Source organism: Guillardia theta (assembly GCF_000315625.1).
Source record: "Guillardia theta CCMP2712 unplaced genomic scaffold GUITHscaffold_4, whole genome shotgun sequence".
Classification (NCBI taxonomy): Eukaryota; class Cryptophyceae; order Pyrenomonadales; family Geminigeraceae; genus Guillardia; species Guillardia theta.
In genome coordinates, this window is record NW_005434670.1 from 1,206,793 (window position 1) to 1,223,224 (window position 16,432).

General features: G+C 48.5%; 6 protein-coding genes across 6 annotated transcripts in view; 3 read left to right on the forward strand and 3 right to left on the reverse strand.

Moving 5' to 3' along the window:
* Positions 1-2,089, forward strand: part of GUITHDRAFT_160852 (hypothetical protein) — a 2,774-nt gene extending 685 nt beyond the window's left edge. Inside the window, exons 2-4 of the mRNA XM_005841172.1 lie at positions 170-1,503; positions 1,552-1,717; positions 1,772-2,089. Of these exons, the coding sequence (XP_005841229.1) occupies positions 179-1,503; positions 1,552-1,717; positions 1,772-1,936 (1,656 nt within the window). The 5' untranslated portion in view covers positions 170-178 and the 3' untranslated portion in view covers positions 1,937-2,089. The remainder of the gene's footprint in view (positions 1-169; positions 1,504-1,551; positions 1,718-1,771) is intronic.
* Positions 2,090-2,498: 409 nt separating this feature from the next.
* On the forward strand, positions 2,499-3,272 carry GUITHDRAFT_91827 (hypothetical protein; the record flags this gene model as incomplete). The annotated part of the gene is made up of 2 exons (XM_005841173.1): positions 2,499-2,962; positions 3,009-3,272. The coding sequence occupies 2 exons, from the start codon at positions 2,499-2,501 to the stop codon at positions 3,094-3,096; spliced, it is 552 nt and encodes a 183-aa protein (XP_005841230.1). The 3' UTR covers positions 3,097-3,272.
* A 127-nt stretch (positions 3,273-3,399) lies between these two features.
* GUITHDRAFT_160853 (hypothetical protein) lies at positions 3,400-4,393 on the reverse strand. The gene is made up of 7 exons (XM_005841174.1): positions 4,109-4,393; positions 4,006-4,056; positions 3,926-3,955; positions 3,844-3,879; positions 3,731-3,775; positions 3,582-3,680; positions 3,400-3,531 (listed from the first exon to the last, which is right to left on the reverse strand). The coding sequence occupies exons 1-7, from the start codon at positions 4,373-4,375 to the stop codon at positions 3,481-3,483; spliced, it is 579 nt and encodes a 192-aa protein (XP_005841231.1). The 5' UTR covers positions 4,376-4,393; the 3' UTR covers positions 3,400-3,480.
* A 1,365-nt stretch (positions 4,394-5,758) lies between these two features.
* GUITHDRAFT_160854 (hypothetical protein) lies at positions 5,759-7,173 on the reverse strand (the record flags this gene model as incomplete). Its single annotated transcript, XM_005841175.1, has 10 exons — positions 7,106-7,173; positions 6,892-6,955; positions 6,728-6,828; positions 6,504-6,674; positions 6,380-6,459; positions 6,164-6,295; positions 6,066-6,123; positions 5,959-6,024; positions 5,866-5,904; positions 5,759-5,818 (listed from the first exon to the last, which is right to left on the reverse strand). Exons 1-10 carry the CDS (start codon positions 7,154-7,156, stop codon positions 5,759-5,761), a joined length of 822 nt encoding a protein of 273 aa, XP_005841232.1. The 5' UTR covers positions 7,157-7,173.
* A 1,678-nt stretch (positions 7,174-8,851) lies between these two features.
* GUITHDRAFT_100497 (hypothetical protein) lies at positions 8,852-10,540 on the reverse strand (the record flags this gene model as incomplete). Its single annotated transcript, XM_005841176.1, has 9 exons — positions 8,852-8,989; positions 9,075-9,119; positions 9,165-9,209; positions 9,258-9,359; positions 9,462-9,523; positions 9,570-9,627; positions 9,669-9,770; positions 9,820-10,245; positions 10,487-10,540. The coding sequence occupies 9 exons, from the start codon at positions 10,538-10,540 to the stop codon at positions 8,852-8,854; spliced, it is 1,032 nt and encodes a 343-aa protein (XP_005841233.1).
* A 234-nt stretch (positions 10,541-10,774) lies between these two features.
* Positions 10,775-13,343, forward strand: GUITHDRAFT_132635 (hypothetical protein; the record flags this gene model as incomplete). Its single annotated transcript, XM_005841177.1, has 12 exons — positions 10,775-10,993; positions 11,166-11,249; positions 11,274-11,373; positions 11,422-11,546; positions 11,695-11,889; positions 11,940-12,046; positions 12,100-12,160; positions 12,207-12,266; positions 12,312-12,474; positions 12,515-12,552; positions 12,673-12,783; positions 13,227-13,343. The coding sequence occupies 12 exons, from the start codon at positions 10,775-10,777 to the stop codon at positions 13,341-13,343; spliced, it is 1,380 nt and encodes a 459-aa protein (XP_005841234.1).
* Between the last annotated feature and the right edge of the window lie 3,089 nt (positions 13,344-16,432).

Here is a 16,432-nt window from a genome sequence, read left to right on the forward strand (position 1 = left end):
AGAGAGACAGAGAGACAGAGAGAGAGAGAGAGAGAGAGAGAGAGAGAGAGAGAGACAGAAAGTAAGGGGACGAGGATGTGGGAGTAGTACTAGAAGCAGGGAAGGACTTAAAAAAAGAAATGATGAAGTGAGTTTTCATATCATGAGCTATCTGATTGACCTGGCGCAGGCACCAACGATGGCTCTCGGCGAAGATAAAAAGCTTTATGATGGATTCTTCAGCATTCTGGCGAAGATCCAGAAAAATCCATTCCAATTCATGCTGGCTGTTTGGTTAGTCATGTGCGTTGGAGCGTGCAACAAGTTTTTCCTTTTCCCGATGCCATGGATTGCCGGCCAGTCAGAATGCAGGAAAGAAGTGCTGAGCCCCCCGTTCAAGTCGACTTCGGTCGCATCTGGAACGTTCACCTACACTCCAGCTGCATGGATCCAGGTGAAAAACAATTGCACGGAGAAAGCAGAAGTCTTCACGTTTGTCACCGAGAAATTCACCTTGACCACGTCAAACTTCGTCTTCTTCGGCATCACCAAGGCCATATTCAATTTCACAGTAGGCGTGCTCTCTGATATCTTTGGTCGCAAGTGGGCTGTTGTGATTGGTTGGGTGCTTTCCTTGCCCATGCCTTTCATGGTTCTGTACGCGAATGACTGGTGGACTGTCGCGACAGCCAACATTTTCCTTGGCATTCAACAAGCGTTGGTTTGGAGTGCAACTATCTTCATCATGATCGACTATCTCGGCCAGGAGCACTCGGGCACGGCTGTTGGGATCAATGAGACTATCGGATACACGGTGATCGCCATCGTGACTGAGATAGCTGCAGCCATTCTCGACGAGCACCATCCTCGTCGCGAGAATTACTATGTCGTCCTCGCTATCATCGGCTCCAGCATTGTGATCTCAACCTTGTTTCTCAAGGAGTCCAAACCCTTGGCAGTAGATGAAGAATCTAAAATCACGGGCCGATCCAAGGAAACCATCGAGAAATCCAAAGAGACCTCGCTAGTGTGGCCCAGCGGCAGAAAGACCCAGGTGGAGGTTGCAAGGAGCGCGTTCATCTACACAAGCTTCATCAACATGTCGCTTGTCTCCATCTGTTTTGCCGGCCTCATGGTCAACTTCATCACCGGGTTTGTGTGGGGCCTCTTCACCAAGTGGATGAAGAATGGCCAGGCGAACCGCTGGAAGCCTCTCAGCAAGGGTGACATCGCCAACATCGTTCTCTGCTACGGTCTCTTCAAGGGAGTCTTGCAATTTATCTTTGGCTTCATCGGCGACAGGTACGGCAGGAAGTTTGTCATCATCTTCGGCCAACTGTTCAATGTCCTCGGACTCGTCGTCTTTGTTGGCACTGGCCTGGACGAGAACGACCCGAGGGTTGGCTTCTTCTTTGGCGCCATCTTCCTCGGCCTTGGTACCGCCATGATGTATGCCAACAATCTCGCTGCGGTTTGCGACCATAGCGACCCGTCCTGGAGGTCGTCTGCCTTGGGAGCTTACAGGTGAGTCGTATCAGCCCTCCACTCTCCTCTGTTCACGAAAGGTGTCAGATTTTGGAGGGACCTTGGCTATGCTATTGGAGCTCTAGTCACAGGCTCTGTAGCTGACTGGATTGGTATCCCTTGGAGCGTCGGTGTGACTGCGATTCTCGTCGCTCTATCTGCAGTGCTGCTCCTCATCTGCTATAAGGAAGTGCCTGCTGGAGGGGTTGTCGAGGTGAGCTCGCTTTCAATCAAACCGTCCGAGACCTGAACTCATCTGCTACTGCAGGTCTCAGCGGATACCAAGCTGAGCACGGAGGGAGACGTGGGTCTCAAAGCTCAGATGACTCCTTCCGGCTCGCAGATGCTGCTGATGGGAGGGCTGGACGTGGCACCTCCGATGGTTTTCTTCCCGCCTCCTCCTCAGCCTTTCCCCACCATGGGGATGGCCTGAGTCATCCGAATCACCCGGCCGGGTTCGGCTGAAAAGGCCCCGGCAGGCTGGCGCAGGCGGCGAGGCTGCCAGCGCGTCAAAGAAGAAAGGAGGTTGCAAGTTGGTCAGTGTTGCTGAGTTGGGAACAAAACTTTCCACTTGGTCATTCTTAAGCGGCTTCCATGCGTGCTATCTCTCAAAGCACCTAATAACCGTCTTATCAGCTCTCCCAGCCTCAATCATGCTTCACCGGCCGGGCCCGCCGGCCCCCGCCGGCCCCCGGCTCGGGCTGGCGGGCCCGCCCGGCCGGGGGCCCGGGGCGAGACTTCAAAAGGCTACTAGCCCTTCAACAAGGACTACCCCACCCCCTTCCATGAAAAAGTCCCCACGAGCCTGCCTCTGCAAGCAACAATCCTTTATAATATTCACATTATATATAATTGATCATAAAGTTGTTTGTTATATCAAAATTGCAATTGACAGATATAGTATAACTTCATAAATTTGATGAATTTATGAAGTTATATAAGCGCTGTTAAACGACATAAGCAAGAAAAGGTCCTCAAGCTTGCTCTCGACCAGCATGCTCTCCACAACCGCAAGTTTGCGCCTCGCAGCGCGACGAGCATGCGCATTTGGCTCCTCCTCCTCCCGGACATCTCAAAGACGTGTTTCTTCCTCATGCCTTGGCTGGGTCATTTCTCAAGGAAGGCCTGCTGTGTCGTCGGAGTTGGGTTCTCGTGCATATCCTGCCTCCTTTCATCGTTTGTCGCAAGGGGCTAGGAGCTTGTCTTCCCCTGGCAAAGTTTCTTTCACCATCATCGATCCTCTTGAAGCCCCTGAAGGAAAGAAAATTGAAGCCAACATTGGAGATTCGATTCTTGACATTGCACAGAAGAATGATCTGTCGCTGGAGGGAGCATGCGAGGGAACCTTAGCTTGCAGCACATGCCATTGCATCCTTCCCAGCGATTTGTTCCAAGAGATTACGCAACCATCTGAAGAAGAGCTTGACTTGCTTGACATCACTGTTGGGCTGACGGAAACGTGAGTGCGAAACGAAGCCCCTTTCATCCTAGTAAAATGTTTTCAGGTCAAGGCTAGGTTGCCAAGTCAAAGTTGACGAAAGGTTCGAAGGCAAGACCATCAACCTGCCTAATGAATTTCATAACTTCCAATGAGAAAGCTGATGATGTCAAGGTCCGATAAGCTTTCCTGCCTCCTAAGATCCCGCTTGCTGGTTGTTTGCCTGGCCAATATATGCTCCAGCATTTCTCTTGGTTTCGTCATACTGGACGTGCATCGGTGCATTTCTTTACAGCAATGGTTGCACCGACAATAAAATATTTTGCCTGTCACGCGTCTGAAGCTTGCAGCTCACAGACTGAAAATCTCGAAACTTGATCAGTGAGGCGAGACTGAGGCAGAATCAGGTTGATTCGTGAGGTCTCATTGTAACATAATATTCCCAGACTACATGCATTCCCCAGGATATCCTTTAATCATTGTGTTCTACGTCAATAGATTTTGATGGCCGGGTAAGATGATGAGCTTGTACTACATGTTCACTCCGCTGCCGTCTGCTGTGCTGGCTCTTCAGCCTTTTCTTGCTCCACCTTGTCCAAACCCATTCAGAAAGCATAAAAGAGTACTTCGGAAGATCTACTTTGACTCCGTCTTGGTTGGAATCAGCAGTTGGAGCTCCTTGCGCTGAAGTCTCTGGTACAGTCTTTGCTTCCTCCGTAGAAATTACACTCGCAGCTTCCTGCATTGCCTTCAGTGCGCAAGTTGGCTTATTGAGACTTCTTGCATCACCTCGTTTGCAGTATCAGTCTCAACAGATTTCTCTTGCTCCTGTCTCTTTGAATTCATCAATTCACAGAAGCTCAGTCCGTGCTCAACAGTCAGTTGAAAGCATCGAGTTTCACCGCTTCTGCTTGGGCTCGTACAGTTGCCTCTGACTCCTGCAGAAAACATCACTCACTGCATAGAGGATCTTCATGCTCAAACCTCTTGCTTTCGAAGGTCTTCCTCGTTCACCTACATCCACCGACCCAGTCATAACGAAAACTTCGCCTGATCAGCGAAACCTTTTCCACCTTCTGGGCTGTCTCTTCTGTTTCCAGTTTGGCAGCAATGGGCTGAAATATGGTGAGTTAGTTCCCTCAAGAGCCGAACTGGTGAACATCTCACAGCGGCTGGCTTCACAGTGCGGAGCAAGTAATTCCAGAGCTTTCCCAAAGGGCGGAAGACATACTTCATGCAAACAGCCAGAGGAGGAAAGCGCAACGAAAGCTCTTCGAATCGCTTCGAAATCTGATCGGAGATTTTGATCCATTTTTGGATCATGCTGCCCTTGCAGCATTTCACACCCTCCTCTTCTGAAGCCGCACTGTTGGGCATGAGAACCAAAAGAAGAAGCGCTGCGAAGAGCAGAAACTTGGCGCTCATTGTGGACATCGCTGCTGCCGAGATCCTGGAAAAAGGAAGAGGAGCAGGTCATTGTGCCATTGGCTCTTGATGTGGCAGGGAAAAAGCAGAGATACATTCAATCACTCGTATCTTGCGTTCTTCTACTTTTCATGTCATCTTCTGGCTCTACGTCTTACACATACACCTCTTATTCATATACCTGTCCCACTCAAAGGGCTACTGTGCGCCTTCTGTTGCTCTTGCCTTGGACCTGCTCCTGCTCCTGCTCCTGCTCCTGCTCCTCCTCCTCCTCCTCCTCCTCCTCCTCCTCCTCCTGCTCCCGCATGTGTTCTCCTATCCTTTCTCATCAGTGATTCTTCCTCTCCTTCTCCTGCTCTTTCTGCTCCAATGGCTCCCTTGCTTTCCGTAAAAACCCCATGCACATTGGCGGGCACTTCAGGCTGCTACGTTTGAGAAAATCGTGCAGGTAGGGTGACATACCCCACCCCTGATAGATCAATTCAATGACCCTATTTATCTAAGTAATCTCCTGAAACCTTACCCACCCCCCATTACCGCGTCTCAAAATTCTTTTCAGGAGACATCGAACTTGTTGAAGCTACAAGACAGGTCGCAAGGACCATATGGAAGGGGAGGAAGGGAAGTAGCGGGCAACGTCGAGGCCGAAGAGATGGAATGGGAGATCGAGAGCAGCGACCGGGTAGATGGAGCAGTAAGGGGAAGACAGAATAAATGTAGGAAAGCGAGGAGAAGCACCACATGGACATGCACTGAACTTGACATGAACAAAGATTCGAGGATAGTGAAAGAAAGGAGGGTTGAGGGTGATGAGGACGAGATCAAGAATTGATCTTGTATCCATTCGAAACCACGGGGACAGACTAAATCAACTCACATCGTCATGGTTTTCATGCCTTTGATTTTTCGAATGTAACAGAGTTGTAGGGAAGTGTACAGAGAAGAGGGAAGAAAGATGATCTCATGAAATCTGTTTTACACTGGTGAGACTTGACCATCAGTCACATGCCGTCAACACCATAAACGCTGAATTTTCGTAATCGATCCATGATTAATCAACATATAGTTATCTCATCTAGGTTTTGGTTATCACTTCAGATAAAACTTTCGGAAGGATGCTGCATAACTTTTCCTGTCCAATGTACCTCAGCCAATCAACCAGTTCTTGAATTTTAACCTCTCTGTGCGGGACCTTTCTCCTTCCAATCGGTATGCTTCTCATCTTTTCAACCGGAGAAGGTCATATCCTTGTGCTTCGCTCCAGCAATCGCCACAGCCTATCTTCCTCCACATCACGATGCCTTGTGCTCCTCAACACTCTGCTTCAGCACATCTGCACTCGCATCTTTCTCGAACCATCCTCTTCCTCCAATCATCTCTTTTCCAAGGCAGCTATAGACTTTTCTGTTTCCAGGCAATTACATTCAAGCTGATGGGGATCCCAAGGAAACGCTGCGAACTCCTTCAGCCTTTTGTGTAAATTGATAGAGAAATAGTACCATCTTGCTGGTGTCGTTGAACAATTCGAAGTTCTCCACCTGAGATCTGCCATCATCTTCTCCCGAACTTTTCTCCAACAATATCGATCTGACCTGCTCAACGTCTAAAAAACCCGCAGACCTGAGAAAGCTCTCGAGGATCCCCCGGTCGAAACCTACCTGACAGGACATCATGCACGAGTCTTCTCAATCCTACACACCTTGTGAAAGTCCCAGGCATCCATCTGCCCCCCGTAGATCATGCGCATCACTTGCCATCTGCAGCTATTCAGTTCTTGTCCTTTTCCACATGCTATACCTGACGGGGTTGACGCCGCTCGGAACAATGCTTTGATCGTAGTAGGAGATGGCAGGAGGGTTGGCGAAGAGCGAGCAAAGGACGGAGAGGTCGGGTACACTACACTTAAAGCAGCCGCCAGGAACGAGGATTCTGAACCAGAGGAAGGAAACAATCAGGTGAGAGAGGTAAGGGGCAAGCATGCTCATGGAAACGAAAAGGGCAGGAAGACTGTACCTGTGAACCTCCCTGAGAGCGGAGAGAAGTTGTCCACATGAATTGTACCCCAGGTGCTCGAAACAGTGGCTGGAGTAGACCTGGCAAGGATGAGCGAGCGGTGGCAGGGAGGTTGCAATCAAACTTCTTGCACTGTCGCACTGGGGATGAAAGACAAGTCTGTACAGGAGCCGACAATGTCCACGTTTGGTCCAGGCACTGTGTTGAGGATGCTCCATCCTTTGCGTTGCTCTACCCCTCCCACATGCAACCTAGTGATCCTTGGAGATCCTGTTGCATCCAGACTGCCTGCATGCTGAAGCAACAGAGCATGAGAGGCAAGCAAGGATACCTGCCTTCTCGTAGCACCTGAATCAACTTGTTCGAGACTTCGCCCCCTCCTTCTCTCGTTGGCTCTGATTCAACCTGAAGTTTGACCTTCCCCTCGAGATACTTCACTAGCAAATCCCCTGCAGCTCCTTCAGCACAGCAACCTCTGCCTCGACCGCCTGCGCCTCATGGCGCACACTTTCCTGCCTCTTCTGTATCATTGATCCATGACCTCAACATCTCCTCGCATGTTTGCAACCCCGCGACCTGCAAGATTAAAAGGAACTTCATCAAACTCTAACTCCAAATCCCTTCCAGCATCCAGCATGCAACCCTTTACAATCTTTCCCTTCATCCCTTCCCTCCTTCCGTCCCTTCCGTCCTTTCCGTCCCTTCCGTCACTCCCTTCCTCCTTACCCGCGCCATGGCAAGAAGATCAACCCCACGATGCTGCAGGGTTGCTTGCATTTTTGGTGGGTGGAACCACTTCCGACTTTAAAAAAGCGGATTGCTAACCCGCCTCAGAGGGGTGAACTTGTACTCACTGGTTGGTCGGACCCCGGCGGCGCCAGTGCGCGGCAGTGACTCAGGACCGTCGACTCGGCGGCGAGTCGCCGGCCGGGAGGCGGATTGCATGGGTTAATCCTGGACTATATCTGAATGATCAGTGAATCGTGTGCGTGAGCCTGTGAGCGAGTCACTGCGAGTGAGATGATACAGTTTTTACTTGAAGCTTTACTCGAAGGTAAACTGAGTTACCCTGATATCATTCGCGTTAGCTTACAAGTTATGAGGCTTCATTAATGACTTACGACTAGCCTGAGTTTCATGCCTTCATGCCTTGATTACATGATTCAGTGATTCATTACCACTCAGTGATCCGACAGGCCTTTCAATCATAATCGAAGCCATGATCAACGATCGATTGATGTTGCCATTCTTCAAGTAGCTTTGCTTGTATGTGCGCAGGATGAGAGACGGGTTGATCTACCATGAGTGATGAGGCAGGGAAAAAAGCTTTTAGGGCGAAAACATTATTGTTTCTCAGATCCATCATCAGGTTTATTCCCCAGGTAAGTTTCTTTTGACTTAGATGCTATCATGCTTTGCATCATCACAGCGTTGTCTCCTAGGTAGAATGACTGACGGATGGTAGAATCAGCAACAGGGGAGGAGAGGGAGGATGGTATAGGATCAACACTAATTGTTAACACTCCTCTACATGTTCAATAGCCCTCCCTTCCTTTGGATTTGTGTCAATGACCCGAGCATCTCGCATGTGAACAATGCTCTTTCACAGCATCGGTGATAACATGGAGAAACATGTGCAGCACTTTAAGCCGTTCATTCTTCTCCTGCCGTCGCCATGAGCCACACGAAAGCGGCCATGAAAGCTGCTGCAAGAACCACAATGACGATGACGACAGTTATGCTAACCTGCAAGAGAATATCGAATCAGTGAGACACCAACAAGAGGAATCTTATCGCTCAAGCAAATTTGATATATGAACCAACTCACGGCAAGCCAAATAGCGGGCAACAGCAGGCCTATGTCACGGCAACAAGAATGTTAAAATCACCTTTGGCACAATCTCCTGCTTCCCAGCCTTGAGAGTTTTCCGCTCCTTCTTTCCTACCGAGTAGTTGAACTTTCCTGACTTCTCTTTGATCTGACGGTTCACATCGAAGCGCTTCTTGCTCCCCGTGTCCGGCGCTCGTACGCCACTGTCATTCGCTCTCCTCCCCATGGTTTTCCTCTGGCGCCGCCCCTCATCCCCACCTCGTGCTTGCCTGAGTTCCCTCTGGCCGGGCGCCGCGGCCGAGTTCCCTCAGTGGAGTTCCGACGAACCGGGTTCCAAGTTCCGAGCCTCGGAGGCTCCCGGCCCGCCTCGGAACCGAACGGTCTGTCCTGGAGTTCCTCCCCGGGAATCCGAAGGAGCTGCTCCAGGATCGGACTGAGTTCAACAGTTCCTCCGCCGGAGAGTCCCCGGAGTCCCGGAGTCACAGTTGTGACGACGGTCACAATTCAAGTTGACGGTTCAAGGGCCGGGCCGTTCGACGTCCGTAGTAACCCGGCTAAGTAAACTTGAGTCGCCGTATCAAGCGAACACTTTTTTACACTACCACAGTGAAAACTAAATAGTGAAGCAGTCTACAAACGGATCAAACTACTTCGAACTTCCCTGGAATTAATCCGTGCGGGAGAAATCGAGGATCGATAAAGGGATGGGACTTGAAGACAGACCTCCAGTGATCCTTCTGTTTGCTGGTCGGATCTTGTTTCTGCAACACGATCAAGACCTGTCAGCCCAACTTTCAGCAACTTCATGTGTCAGGTTGGCTACTATCGAGAGCAAACAAGTTCGGCATCAGAAGCATTGGCAACCTTGTTTTTCTTGTCTTTTTTGTCATGGTGCAAGATCCACGCAATCTACAACATGGTAAGCTCTGTCGAAATAACGAAAGTCTATGATACATCAGTGTGCGAGACAGGTTTTGTGAACTCGCCGGCCAAGAGAATCTGGTAGCACATGACCATCCACATGGCAGTATTGCAACAGATGTAAACCTTATTCTCGCCCATTCCTTTGTCAGAGACGCATAGACCGAGAGGCTTGCAGTCGACCACAATGTCCTTGGGTCTTGCGTCTGCTCGACATTCCAAGCATAGCTACAGCAGCCACAGCGTGTGAGCGATTACTAACTCCTCCTCCTCCCCCCTCCCTCCCATATGTTACTTGAATCTCTTGCGAGTTCTGACGCCAAATGTAACCAGGTCCACTGCCTCCATTCTGCACAGGTTCTTGTCTTGTCTCAAACTCGCCAGTTGTCCAACTAGCCAACGGGTTACTGACAATTCTGGCAGAAAGCTTTCAAACACCTCGAGGTCCCTTTACTGTTGAATATTCTGACCCGAAATCTGTATCTTGTTGCCTGTACTGAGTCATCACATCATTGACATCACTGGATATAGAAGCACCTGGACAAGATCCTTGCAATCATATTTACATTCTTCCCCTCGATAAGACTCCTCCCACATCGCATCGAGTATGTCAGTGTTTGCATTCAAATCTTTGCAAATCTGTTTAACGATACTTCAAAACCATGAAAGCCGGTGGAGCTCGACAAACCTGGAGCTCATACATGTTTTCTATCCATCTGCATGCTTTCTGTGCTTCCCAATTTAAAATGATCCTATCACTTTGGGTTTGAATTATTGTGAATTTCACTCTCGTATTCGTTGGTGGGCTGACAAGCGTCTCATTGAAGAGCGTCTTATCAACCATTACGGCGAGAGAAACAAACTTAGAGAAGGCCCATTGAGCGATGCGGAAGAACGGCCCTTCCTTGCTTATCCTCCAATACTTCCTCAGAAGTTTCCTTCCTCTCTTGAACATCATGGCGGATCCTATGAGGGTGATGAAGGTGCAGATGTGTGCATAGAAGAGGATGGATAGAAGCCGGGTCAGCGACTTCGGGTCCATGCCGAGCATGGCGCCAAGCCAGGTGACCATGTCCGTCATCGCTACTGCATCCTTCCAGAAAGTCTTCAGCTCCTTCAACAAAAAAACGCGAAAACAATAGAAATTTAGTGCATCAGTGCTATTGGATGTGGGTCAGGACAATAAAGTGTCTTATATAATGATTTTAATATGTAGTTTGCTATTTTTAAACGGAGGGGCACGGATCATGTTCACCAGTCGCACCTCAATCCTGTTCCCGTTTCATCCCTCAGCTCTGTCCTCTCTTCTCTCGCTGCCTACCTGATCTCCTCGCTCCCCTGCTGTCCTTCGCTACCTTTGTCAGCTCGAGTTGTAGTAACAGCAGCATCTTGAGCAGTTGTGCCTTCATGGGCATCCATTTGGTGCTGTTCTATGTGACCCGATTCTGATACCTTCACGTCTCACGTGCCTAGCAGAAAGATCAGCGCTTGATGCTCTTACTTGACCTGGTCGTGGTTCTGACTTGTGCCATCCAGGACCCTTCCACCATCTCCGCTGCATTCTCTCACGTTCGTATCCTGTACGAGAGTGGAAGTGATTAGCTAAGAAGGATCGATAGGGTAAGATCATTGAAGTAGCCAACATGGAGGCAGGACTCTCCTACCATCTAGTGCGACTGGTGCGCGCATACTGTGGAAGGAGAGGCCGTGAAGAGGCTCTTGCAGCTTGCAGTCAACACAAAGTGAAACCTCGCCCAGATCCTGTCATAGCAGCCTTCGGTTCAGAAACAAGCACAGACAGCGACTTGAAAGACCTTGGAGAGCACCGCATCAGCATCATTGAAAGTGGAGTTGCTGATGGAGTAAGGATCGTATTTGATAACCAGGAGGAGAACCTTTCGCAGATGGTTGATGCTTCTCTAAACGCAATTGGCTCAACTTGCTGTGACATGTAACTCAAACACCTCCAAGCTTTGCCTCTGTAACCGTGATTGACAGTGAAAAATTTCACATATCTACCCTTGCATTCCTCAGCGGATGTTTCTGGTCATCCTGGATGCTGAATCTTTCATCGATGGCCGAACGATCACTGATAGTGTTGAATCAAAGCTTTCACAGGTTCTTTGCTCGAACTTTTCAAAGGTTGTACTGACAACCGCCAAACTCGAAAGATCTCATTGGCGTCATGATAAATGGTTGGGTGCGAATCTTGGTGGATGGTTTCTGTTGGAGCCAGGACCAGGTTGAATTTGTTCGTTGTTGCTTCTGGTTGAGTCCTGCCGTCCAACAGCCTCGCCGTTGTTCGAAGACTGTCAAGAAATGTTGAAATCACGAGGAGAAGAAAAGGCTTCGTGTGGTTGTGAATGGTCCCTGTGTAGTTGTCTGGACAAGGTGGAGAAGGGTGTCAAATCTGAAGTGAGACCAGCGATCGATGTGTCTCTCCTTGATGGCATCGATGATTGCATAACATCTTGCACGTTTCAATGTCTGACCTGCCTGTCTGCTTCACATGTCATTCTTCGTCGCTGCCTCATTTTCTCTCATGAATGTTTATTTTTTGCAGGTGCTTCGAAAGCACAGGAAAAATCATTTCGACGCATCCACGTTCAAGAAGATAGCAGACCATGGGCTGAATGCTGTCAGGATTCCCTTTGGCTACTGGATCGTTACGGGGCCTACGAATGCAGATGTCTACGATGGCCCGGCGTTAGATCAGCTTGACGAAGCCGTGAAAATGGCAAGAACGTGCAACCTTCAGGTATTTACAGATCGCAGGTTGCCATCTTGACGAAGGTGACCTCGATTAAGGTTGTGCTTGATCTTCATGGCAACCCTGGGGGAGAGAATGGACTTCGACCTTGTGGGCGAGAGAAACAAGATTGGACATGGAAAGAGTGGAGGCAAGAAGAGGCTCTGTAAGATTGATCTCAAGGAAGCTTGAGTTGACGACGGTCTGTCTTTGCTACAGGGAGTGTTTGCGACAAGTCGTTGTGAGATACAGGGGCTTTGATAACGTTACTGGAATTCAAGTGATTAATTTATTGCTGCCTTACCTCGAATTTGACATTTGGAAAGGTCTGCAATGAGCCTTCGCCTGCTATTCCTTCTAACGTCTTGTGCGACTTCTATGAGGAGGTTGTTGGCTTCTAGGAGAGTAGAGATGTTCATCGTTGTCTGCAGTCAATTAGGGTTGTCCGTGAGGCTGGAATGTCTCCACATGATGTTTGCATCATTCTCCCCATCTTTACTCAGTGGCGCATACGAGAAATTTCGAGGCTGTGGCTGGAACGTGGAAATATTCACAGATACGACAACGTTGCATGGGATATTCATTTTTATCACGGTGAAATCAATCATTTCCTCCTCCCTCTTATCCATCGCAGATTTTCATTCTGCCTGGTCGCTGCTAAGCCACGAACAAGTAAGGGATTTCCGCTTTCATTTTCAAGCTTTGACATGCTTTTTCTCCTGTGAACCTGTACCTCCCACCGTAATTTGCTTGCACCTTCTTGTATGAGCTCAGCATGTCGCAGTGCTGCAGGATGAAGCAAGGGAGCTGACGCATCTTCATGCTGCGATGGTCGGAGAATGGTCAGCCTCGCGCCCAGGACCGTACCCGGAGGAGGAAGTCAAGGACTTTGTGATGCAGCAGGTTCTCGCGTATAATCACTCGTCGCACGGATGGTTTTTTTGGAATTGGCACGACTATTCCGTAACACATACCACTAACGTACGCTTGGTTAACTTTCAACACCAGTTTTATGACAAGTGGGATATGGAAAATGGCGTGATTGGCAACGGAAGATTGCCGAGATCTTTATCAGAACTGAAATCACAGTCTGCACAGCGTTTCTTGAGTCTTCAAGACTTGTGACTTATGACACAGATGCCTTGTTTCTGCATGGAGAGAGTCTCCCTTCAGCGTCCCAACTTCAGCTCCGTCGGTTTGTCTGATTCGTGCTCCCTGAATCCTTTGTCTGACTCTCTCCACCTCCTTTGCCCAAGCACTTCTCCGTATTGTCTTCCATTTCTTCCACCTCCTTTCCCTTCTCATCTTTTGCTTTGTGTGCATGTGTTGACATGGTTCTTCGGCAGGGCAGTCTCGCCATGCTCGTCTCCTGGATTGGCCGATCTGTCGGAAACCCTTTAGTTGCATTGTACGACGGAGGGTTTGCTGCATCCTTCCTGTCATGGCGATCGGCCTTCTCCTGAGAAACAGAGGGTTTGCAACCTGAGGCCCAATAGAAACAACGTGATTGAATCGAAATAGTCCTTGAGTGACATTCCAGAGAACAGAGGAGAACGAGTTGCGACTCGATCTTGTCACTACCAGTTATCGCACTCAGGTAAAAGCGCTCCGGCGCTCATGTTCAGCAGCATGTCATGCAACCCTGCTGATGTGAAGGAAGCAAGAAGCATACCCTATCATTTCAGTGATCTTCCCCTTCGGTTTCGCAAAAAAAATGCCTTTTGTAGTGGATGATTGTCCTCGTACGGACGATCAAGTTGTTGTTTGTCGCGTCAATCATGATGTTGCACCCGCATGACGTTACGTCAGTAACGGACATGGCAGCATCATGCGAGTAGTCGCAAGAGGCTACGTACGCTGGCGAGGTGTATAATGCTAGAATCGAAGATGTGTACTGGACGTAGACGTACGTACAACACATTGGTATGATGAAAGCATGAGGCTGGTATAAACCGATACACATGTTTACTCATTGCTGTATTACGGGTTAAGCCTGACCTCGACATATAAGCAACCCATCTTAGACGTTGGCCACGTCATCGGAATGGGATTGCACGAACATTGACGTGTGTTCTCTTACTGCTGTACATAAACAAATCTAGCTTCATTGTTCATCTGTTCTACTCCTAAGTGCACTATCGCTCAGTTGCTGGACTATACCCGCATCAGGTTATGAGCCTCGCGTTAAAGGAACAGATGTCACCATACCGTCTACAATGGCCGCCAATCAATCAGCCTCAGGACTCGATGATTACAGCAGTAACACCCGAGAATATGCAAAGACTTGCCCCAGATATCGAGAACTTTATACAGTTCGAGTTGATAGGGCAATACTATGCATACCTCAACTCTGAAGGGAATCCAGAAAACATGAGAGCCTACTTCGATTGTCATTTTCCCATCAGAGATACTCAATCAGAAGAATTACAGGAAAACATGAGACAGAAAAGGAGAGAATTTGTACGAGAAGCAGATGCTGCTTTGACGCAAATCCTCCACACTGTTTACATGCAATGCCCTGGCAGGATTCAGATTCTGAAAGCCCACATGGAAGAAGAACACAAATCCCCCGAGACGCCTACAAAGCTTTGCTTAGCTGGGATCAAGGCATGGACAGACTTTAAAAGACTAGACAAGCCAACCGAAGCAACAAAAGCTGAACAGACCCTTGCCAATCTCAAAGAACTAGAGCAAGCAGTAATCTACAACGGAGACTACCAGAGTTACATCCCCAATGTGGTTAGGACCTTGAAGAAATTTGCTTCACAAGGCAAAGACTGCACTTTTATCTACACCCGTGCTTTCAAAGACGTTATCGACAACCTCAGAGCAATCGACGAAACGGGCGTTCAAGCAGAACTAGGTAGTTGGATAACATCTCAAATCCATCGCAACGCAACGGAAGAAAATTTCTTCTACGAAGGAGAGCCACAGATTGAAGATTTTTTGAAATTCCATCAACATATGATGAACTTCACTACCAGAGGCACGAAACACCCAATACCTATCCTTCAAGCAGGACAAGAAAGCTCTGGCAAGAAATCAACAGAAGCACATCATTCAGGTCAGAAACGAAAGGCGAACGCCGTGTTTTCAGCCTCCATCAAGCAAAACAATACACCACAGAAAATCAGGAGACAACAACAAGAAAACTTTACTGGATGCAAAATCTGCAAAGAAAAACGACTTCCAGCAAGGATTTCTCTCAGTCACGCTACCAGCGAGCATGACGCATCTAGGATCGGAGAAAGAGCCACTGGCAATAAAACAGCGCCAACCATGAAGAGGATCACAGGAAGCATTTCAACCGGTTTTCAGACAAGGGCAGGAAGATCCGCAAAATTTACCGCCAAGAGTCATCGCTCGTCGAACCCAAACCGTTCAAACGAGGAGAGCGGACAATACCCGAAGTCAAAATACAAGCAAACAGTCAGCATCGACAAGAAGGTCCTCGTGAACCTCACAAAAGCGCTGCAAGAAGCCACCTCTACCGACCAAACCGAAACCCAAGAATCCGTTCAAGAATCACCTAGCAGTGATGAAGACGAATCCGATGAACCGTCCTCATCTCGAACACCTCCGAAACGACTGAAAGAAGTCGTAAAAGAGACGTTCCGAGGCACACTAGGACGCAGTTCTAGAAAGAATAAATCTCCCAAGGAGTATCCCTGTTCTAAAAATTATGTTGTATATCAAAGTGATACCAGGTCGAAAACTGACGAGATCCAACTGCACAAGCTTGATGCAGCTCTGTTCTCAAAAGTTTCAAAACCATGGTACCTTGAATACATCTTTCATATACCCAGACTACTGATCAGGAACACTGATCGGTATCAAGTTTTCCTACACGCGTTAAAAGCGAAAGAACAACAAGAGTCCCTGTACGCTATTGTCGACTCAGGTGCAACTGTAAGCGTACTCTGCAATCCAAGTTGGTTACAGAGATCGTTTACACACAAAACTGAGATCACCGGCGTGGGGGGCAGCAAGATCAATACATCGCTCGGAGGAATTCTAGCAGGAACGATAGCATCAATCGAAGGAAAACGTTTTGCATTTGCAACTATAGCAACAGTAATCAGCGACGAAAATGCTAAAATCAACCTGTTATCCATCTGGCGAATTACAAATAGTGGTCATACAATAATCCACAAAGGTAAACCAGAAGGAGGACTACACGGAATCATTACACTCAACAATGAATTTATACCTTTCTACTTCTGCCCAAGCACCTACCTATGGTACGTCGAAATTCAAAGACCAAACAGGAAGACCAATAAGATAATCTCCAAGCTATCAGCAAAAACCATCTGGGATAAAGACACAATTCTCAGAGAAATTCAAGAAGGCGAAATACCACTCACGGCAACAATCAAGGAGTCAACACAAACGACAAATACACAAAGTACATCAAAACGCAGAATCCACCTGATCATCCATGGCGCAAGATTGGAGAGCGTACCTCGTTGGGGGGGAAGCATCCACATCTACCAAGCTGCGATGCAGGGGGAGAGCACAACTTCGGCAACAGCTTTCAAGCCCACGCACATGA

Coding starts and splice junctions, on each gene's coding strand:
- GUITHDRAFT_160853 (XM_005841174.1), bottom strand. CDS start 4,375: ATGTCCACAATGAGCGCCAAGTTTCTGCTCTTCGCAGCGCTTCTTCTT. Junction 4,057..4,108: donor GCACTGTGAAGCCAGCCGCT/GTGAGATGTTCA, acceptor ACCATATTTCAG/CCCATTGCTGCCAAACTGGA. Junction 3,880..3,925: donor AAGACCTTCGAAAGCAAGAG/GTTTGAGCATGA, acceptor TGTTTTCTGCAG/GAGTCAGAGGCAACTGTACG.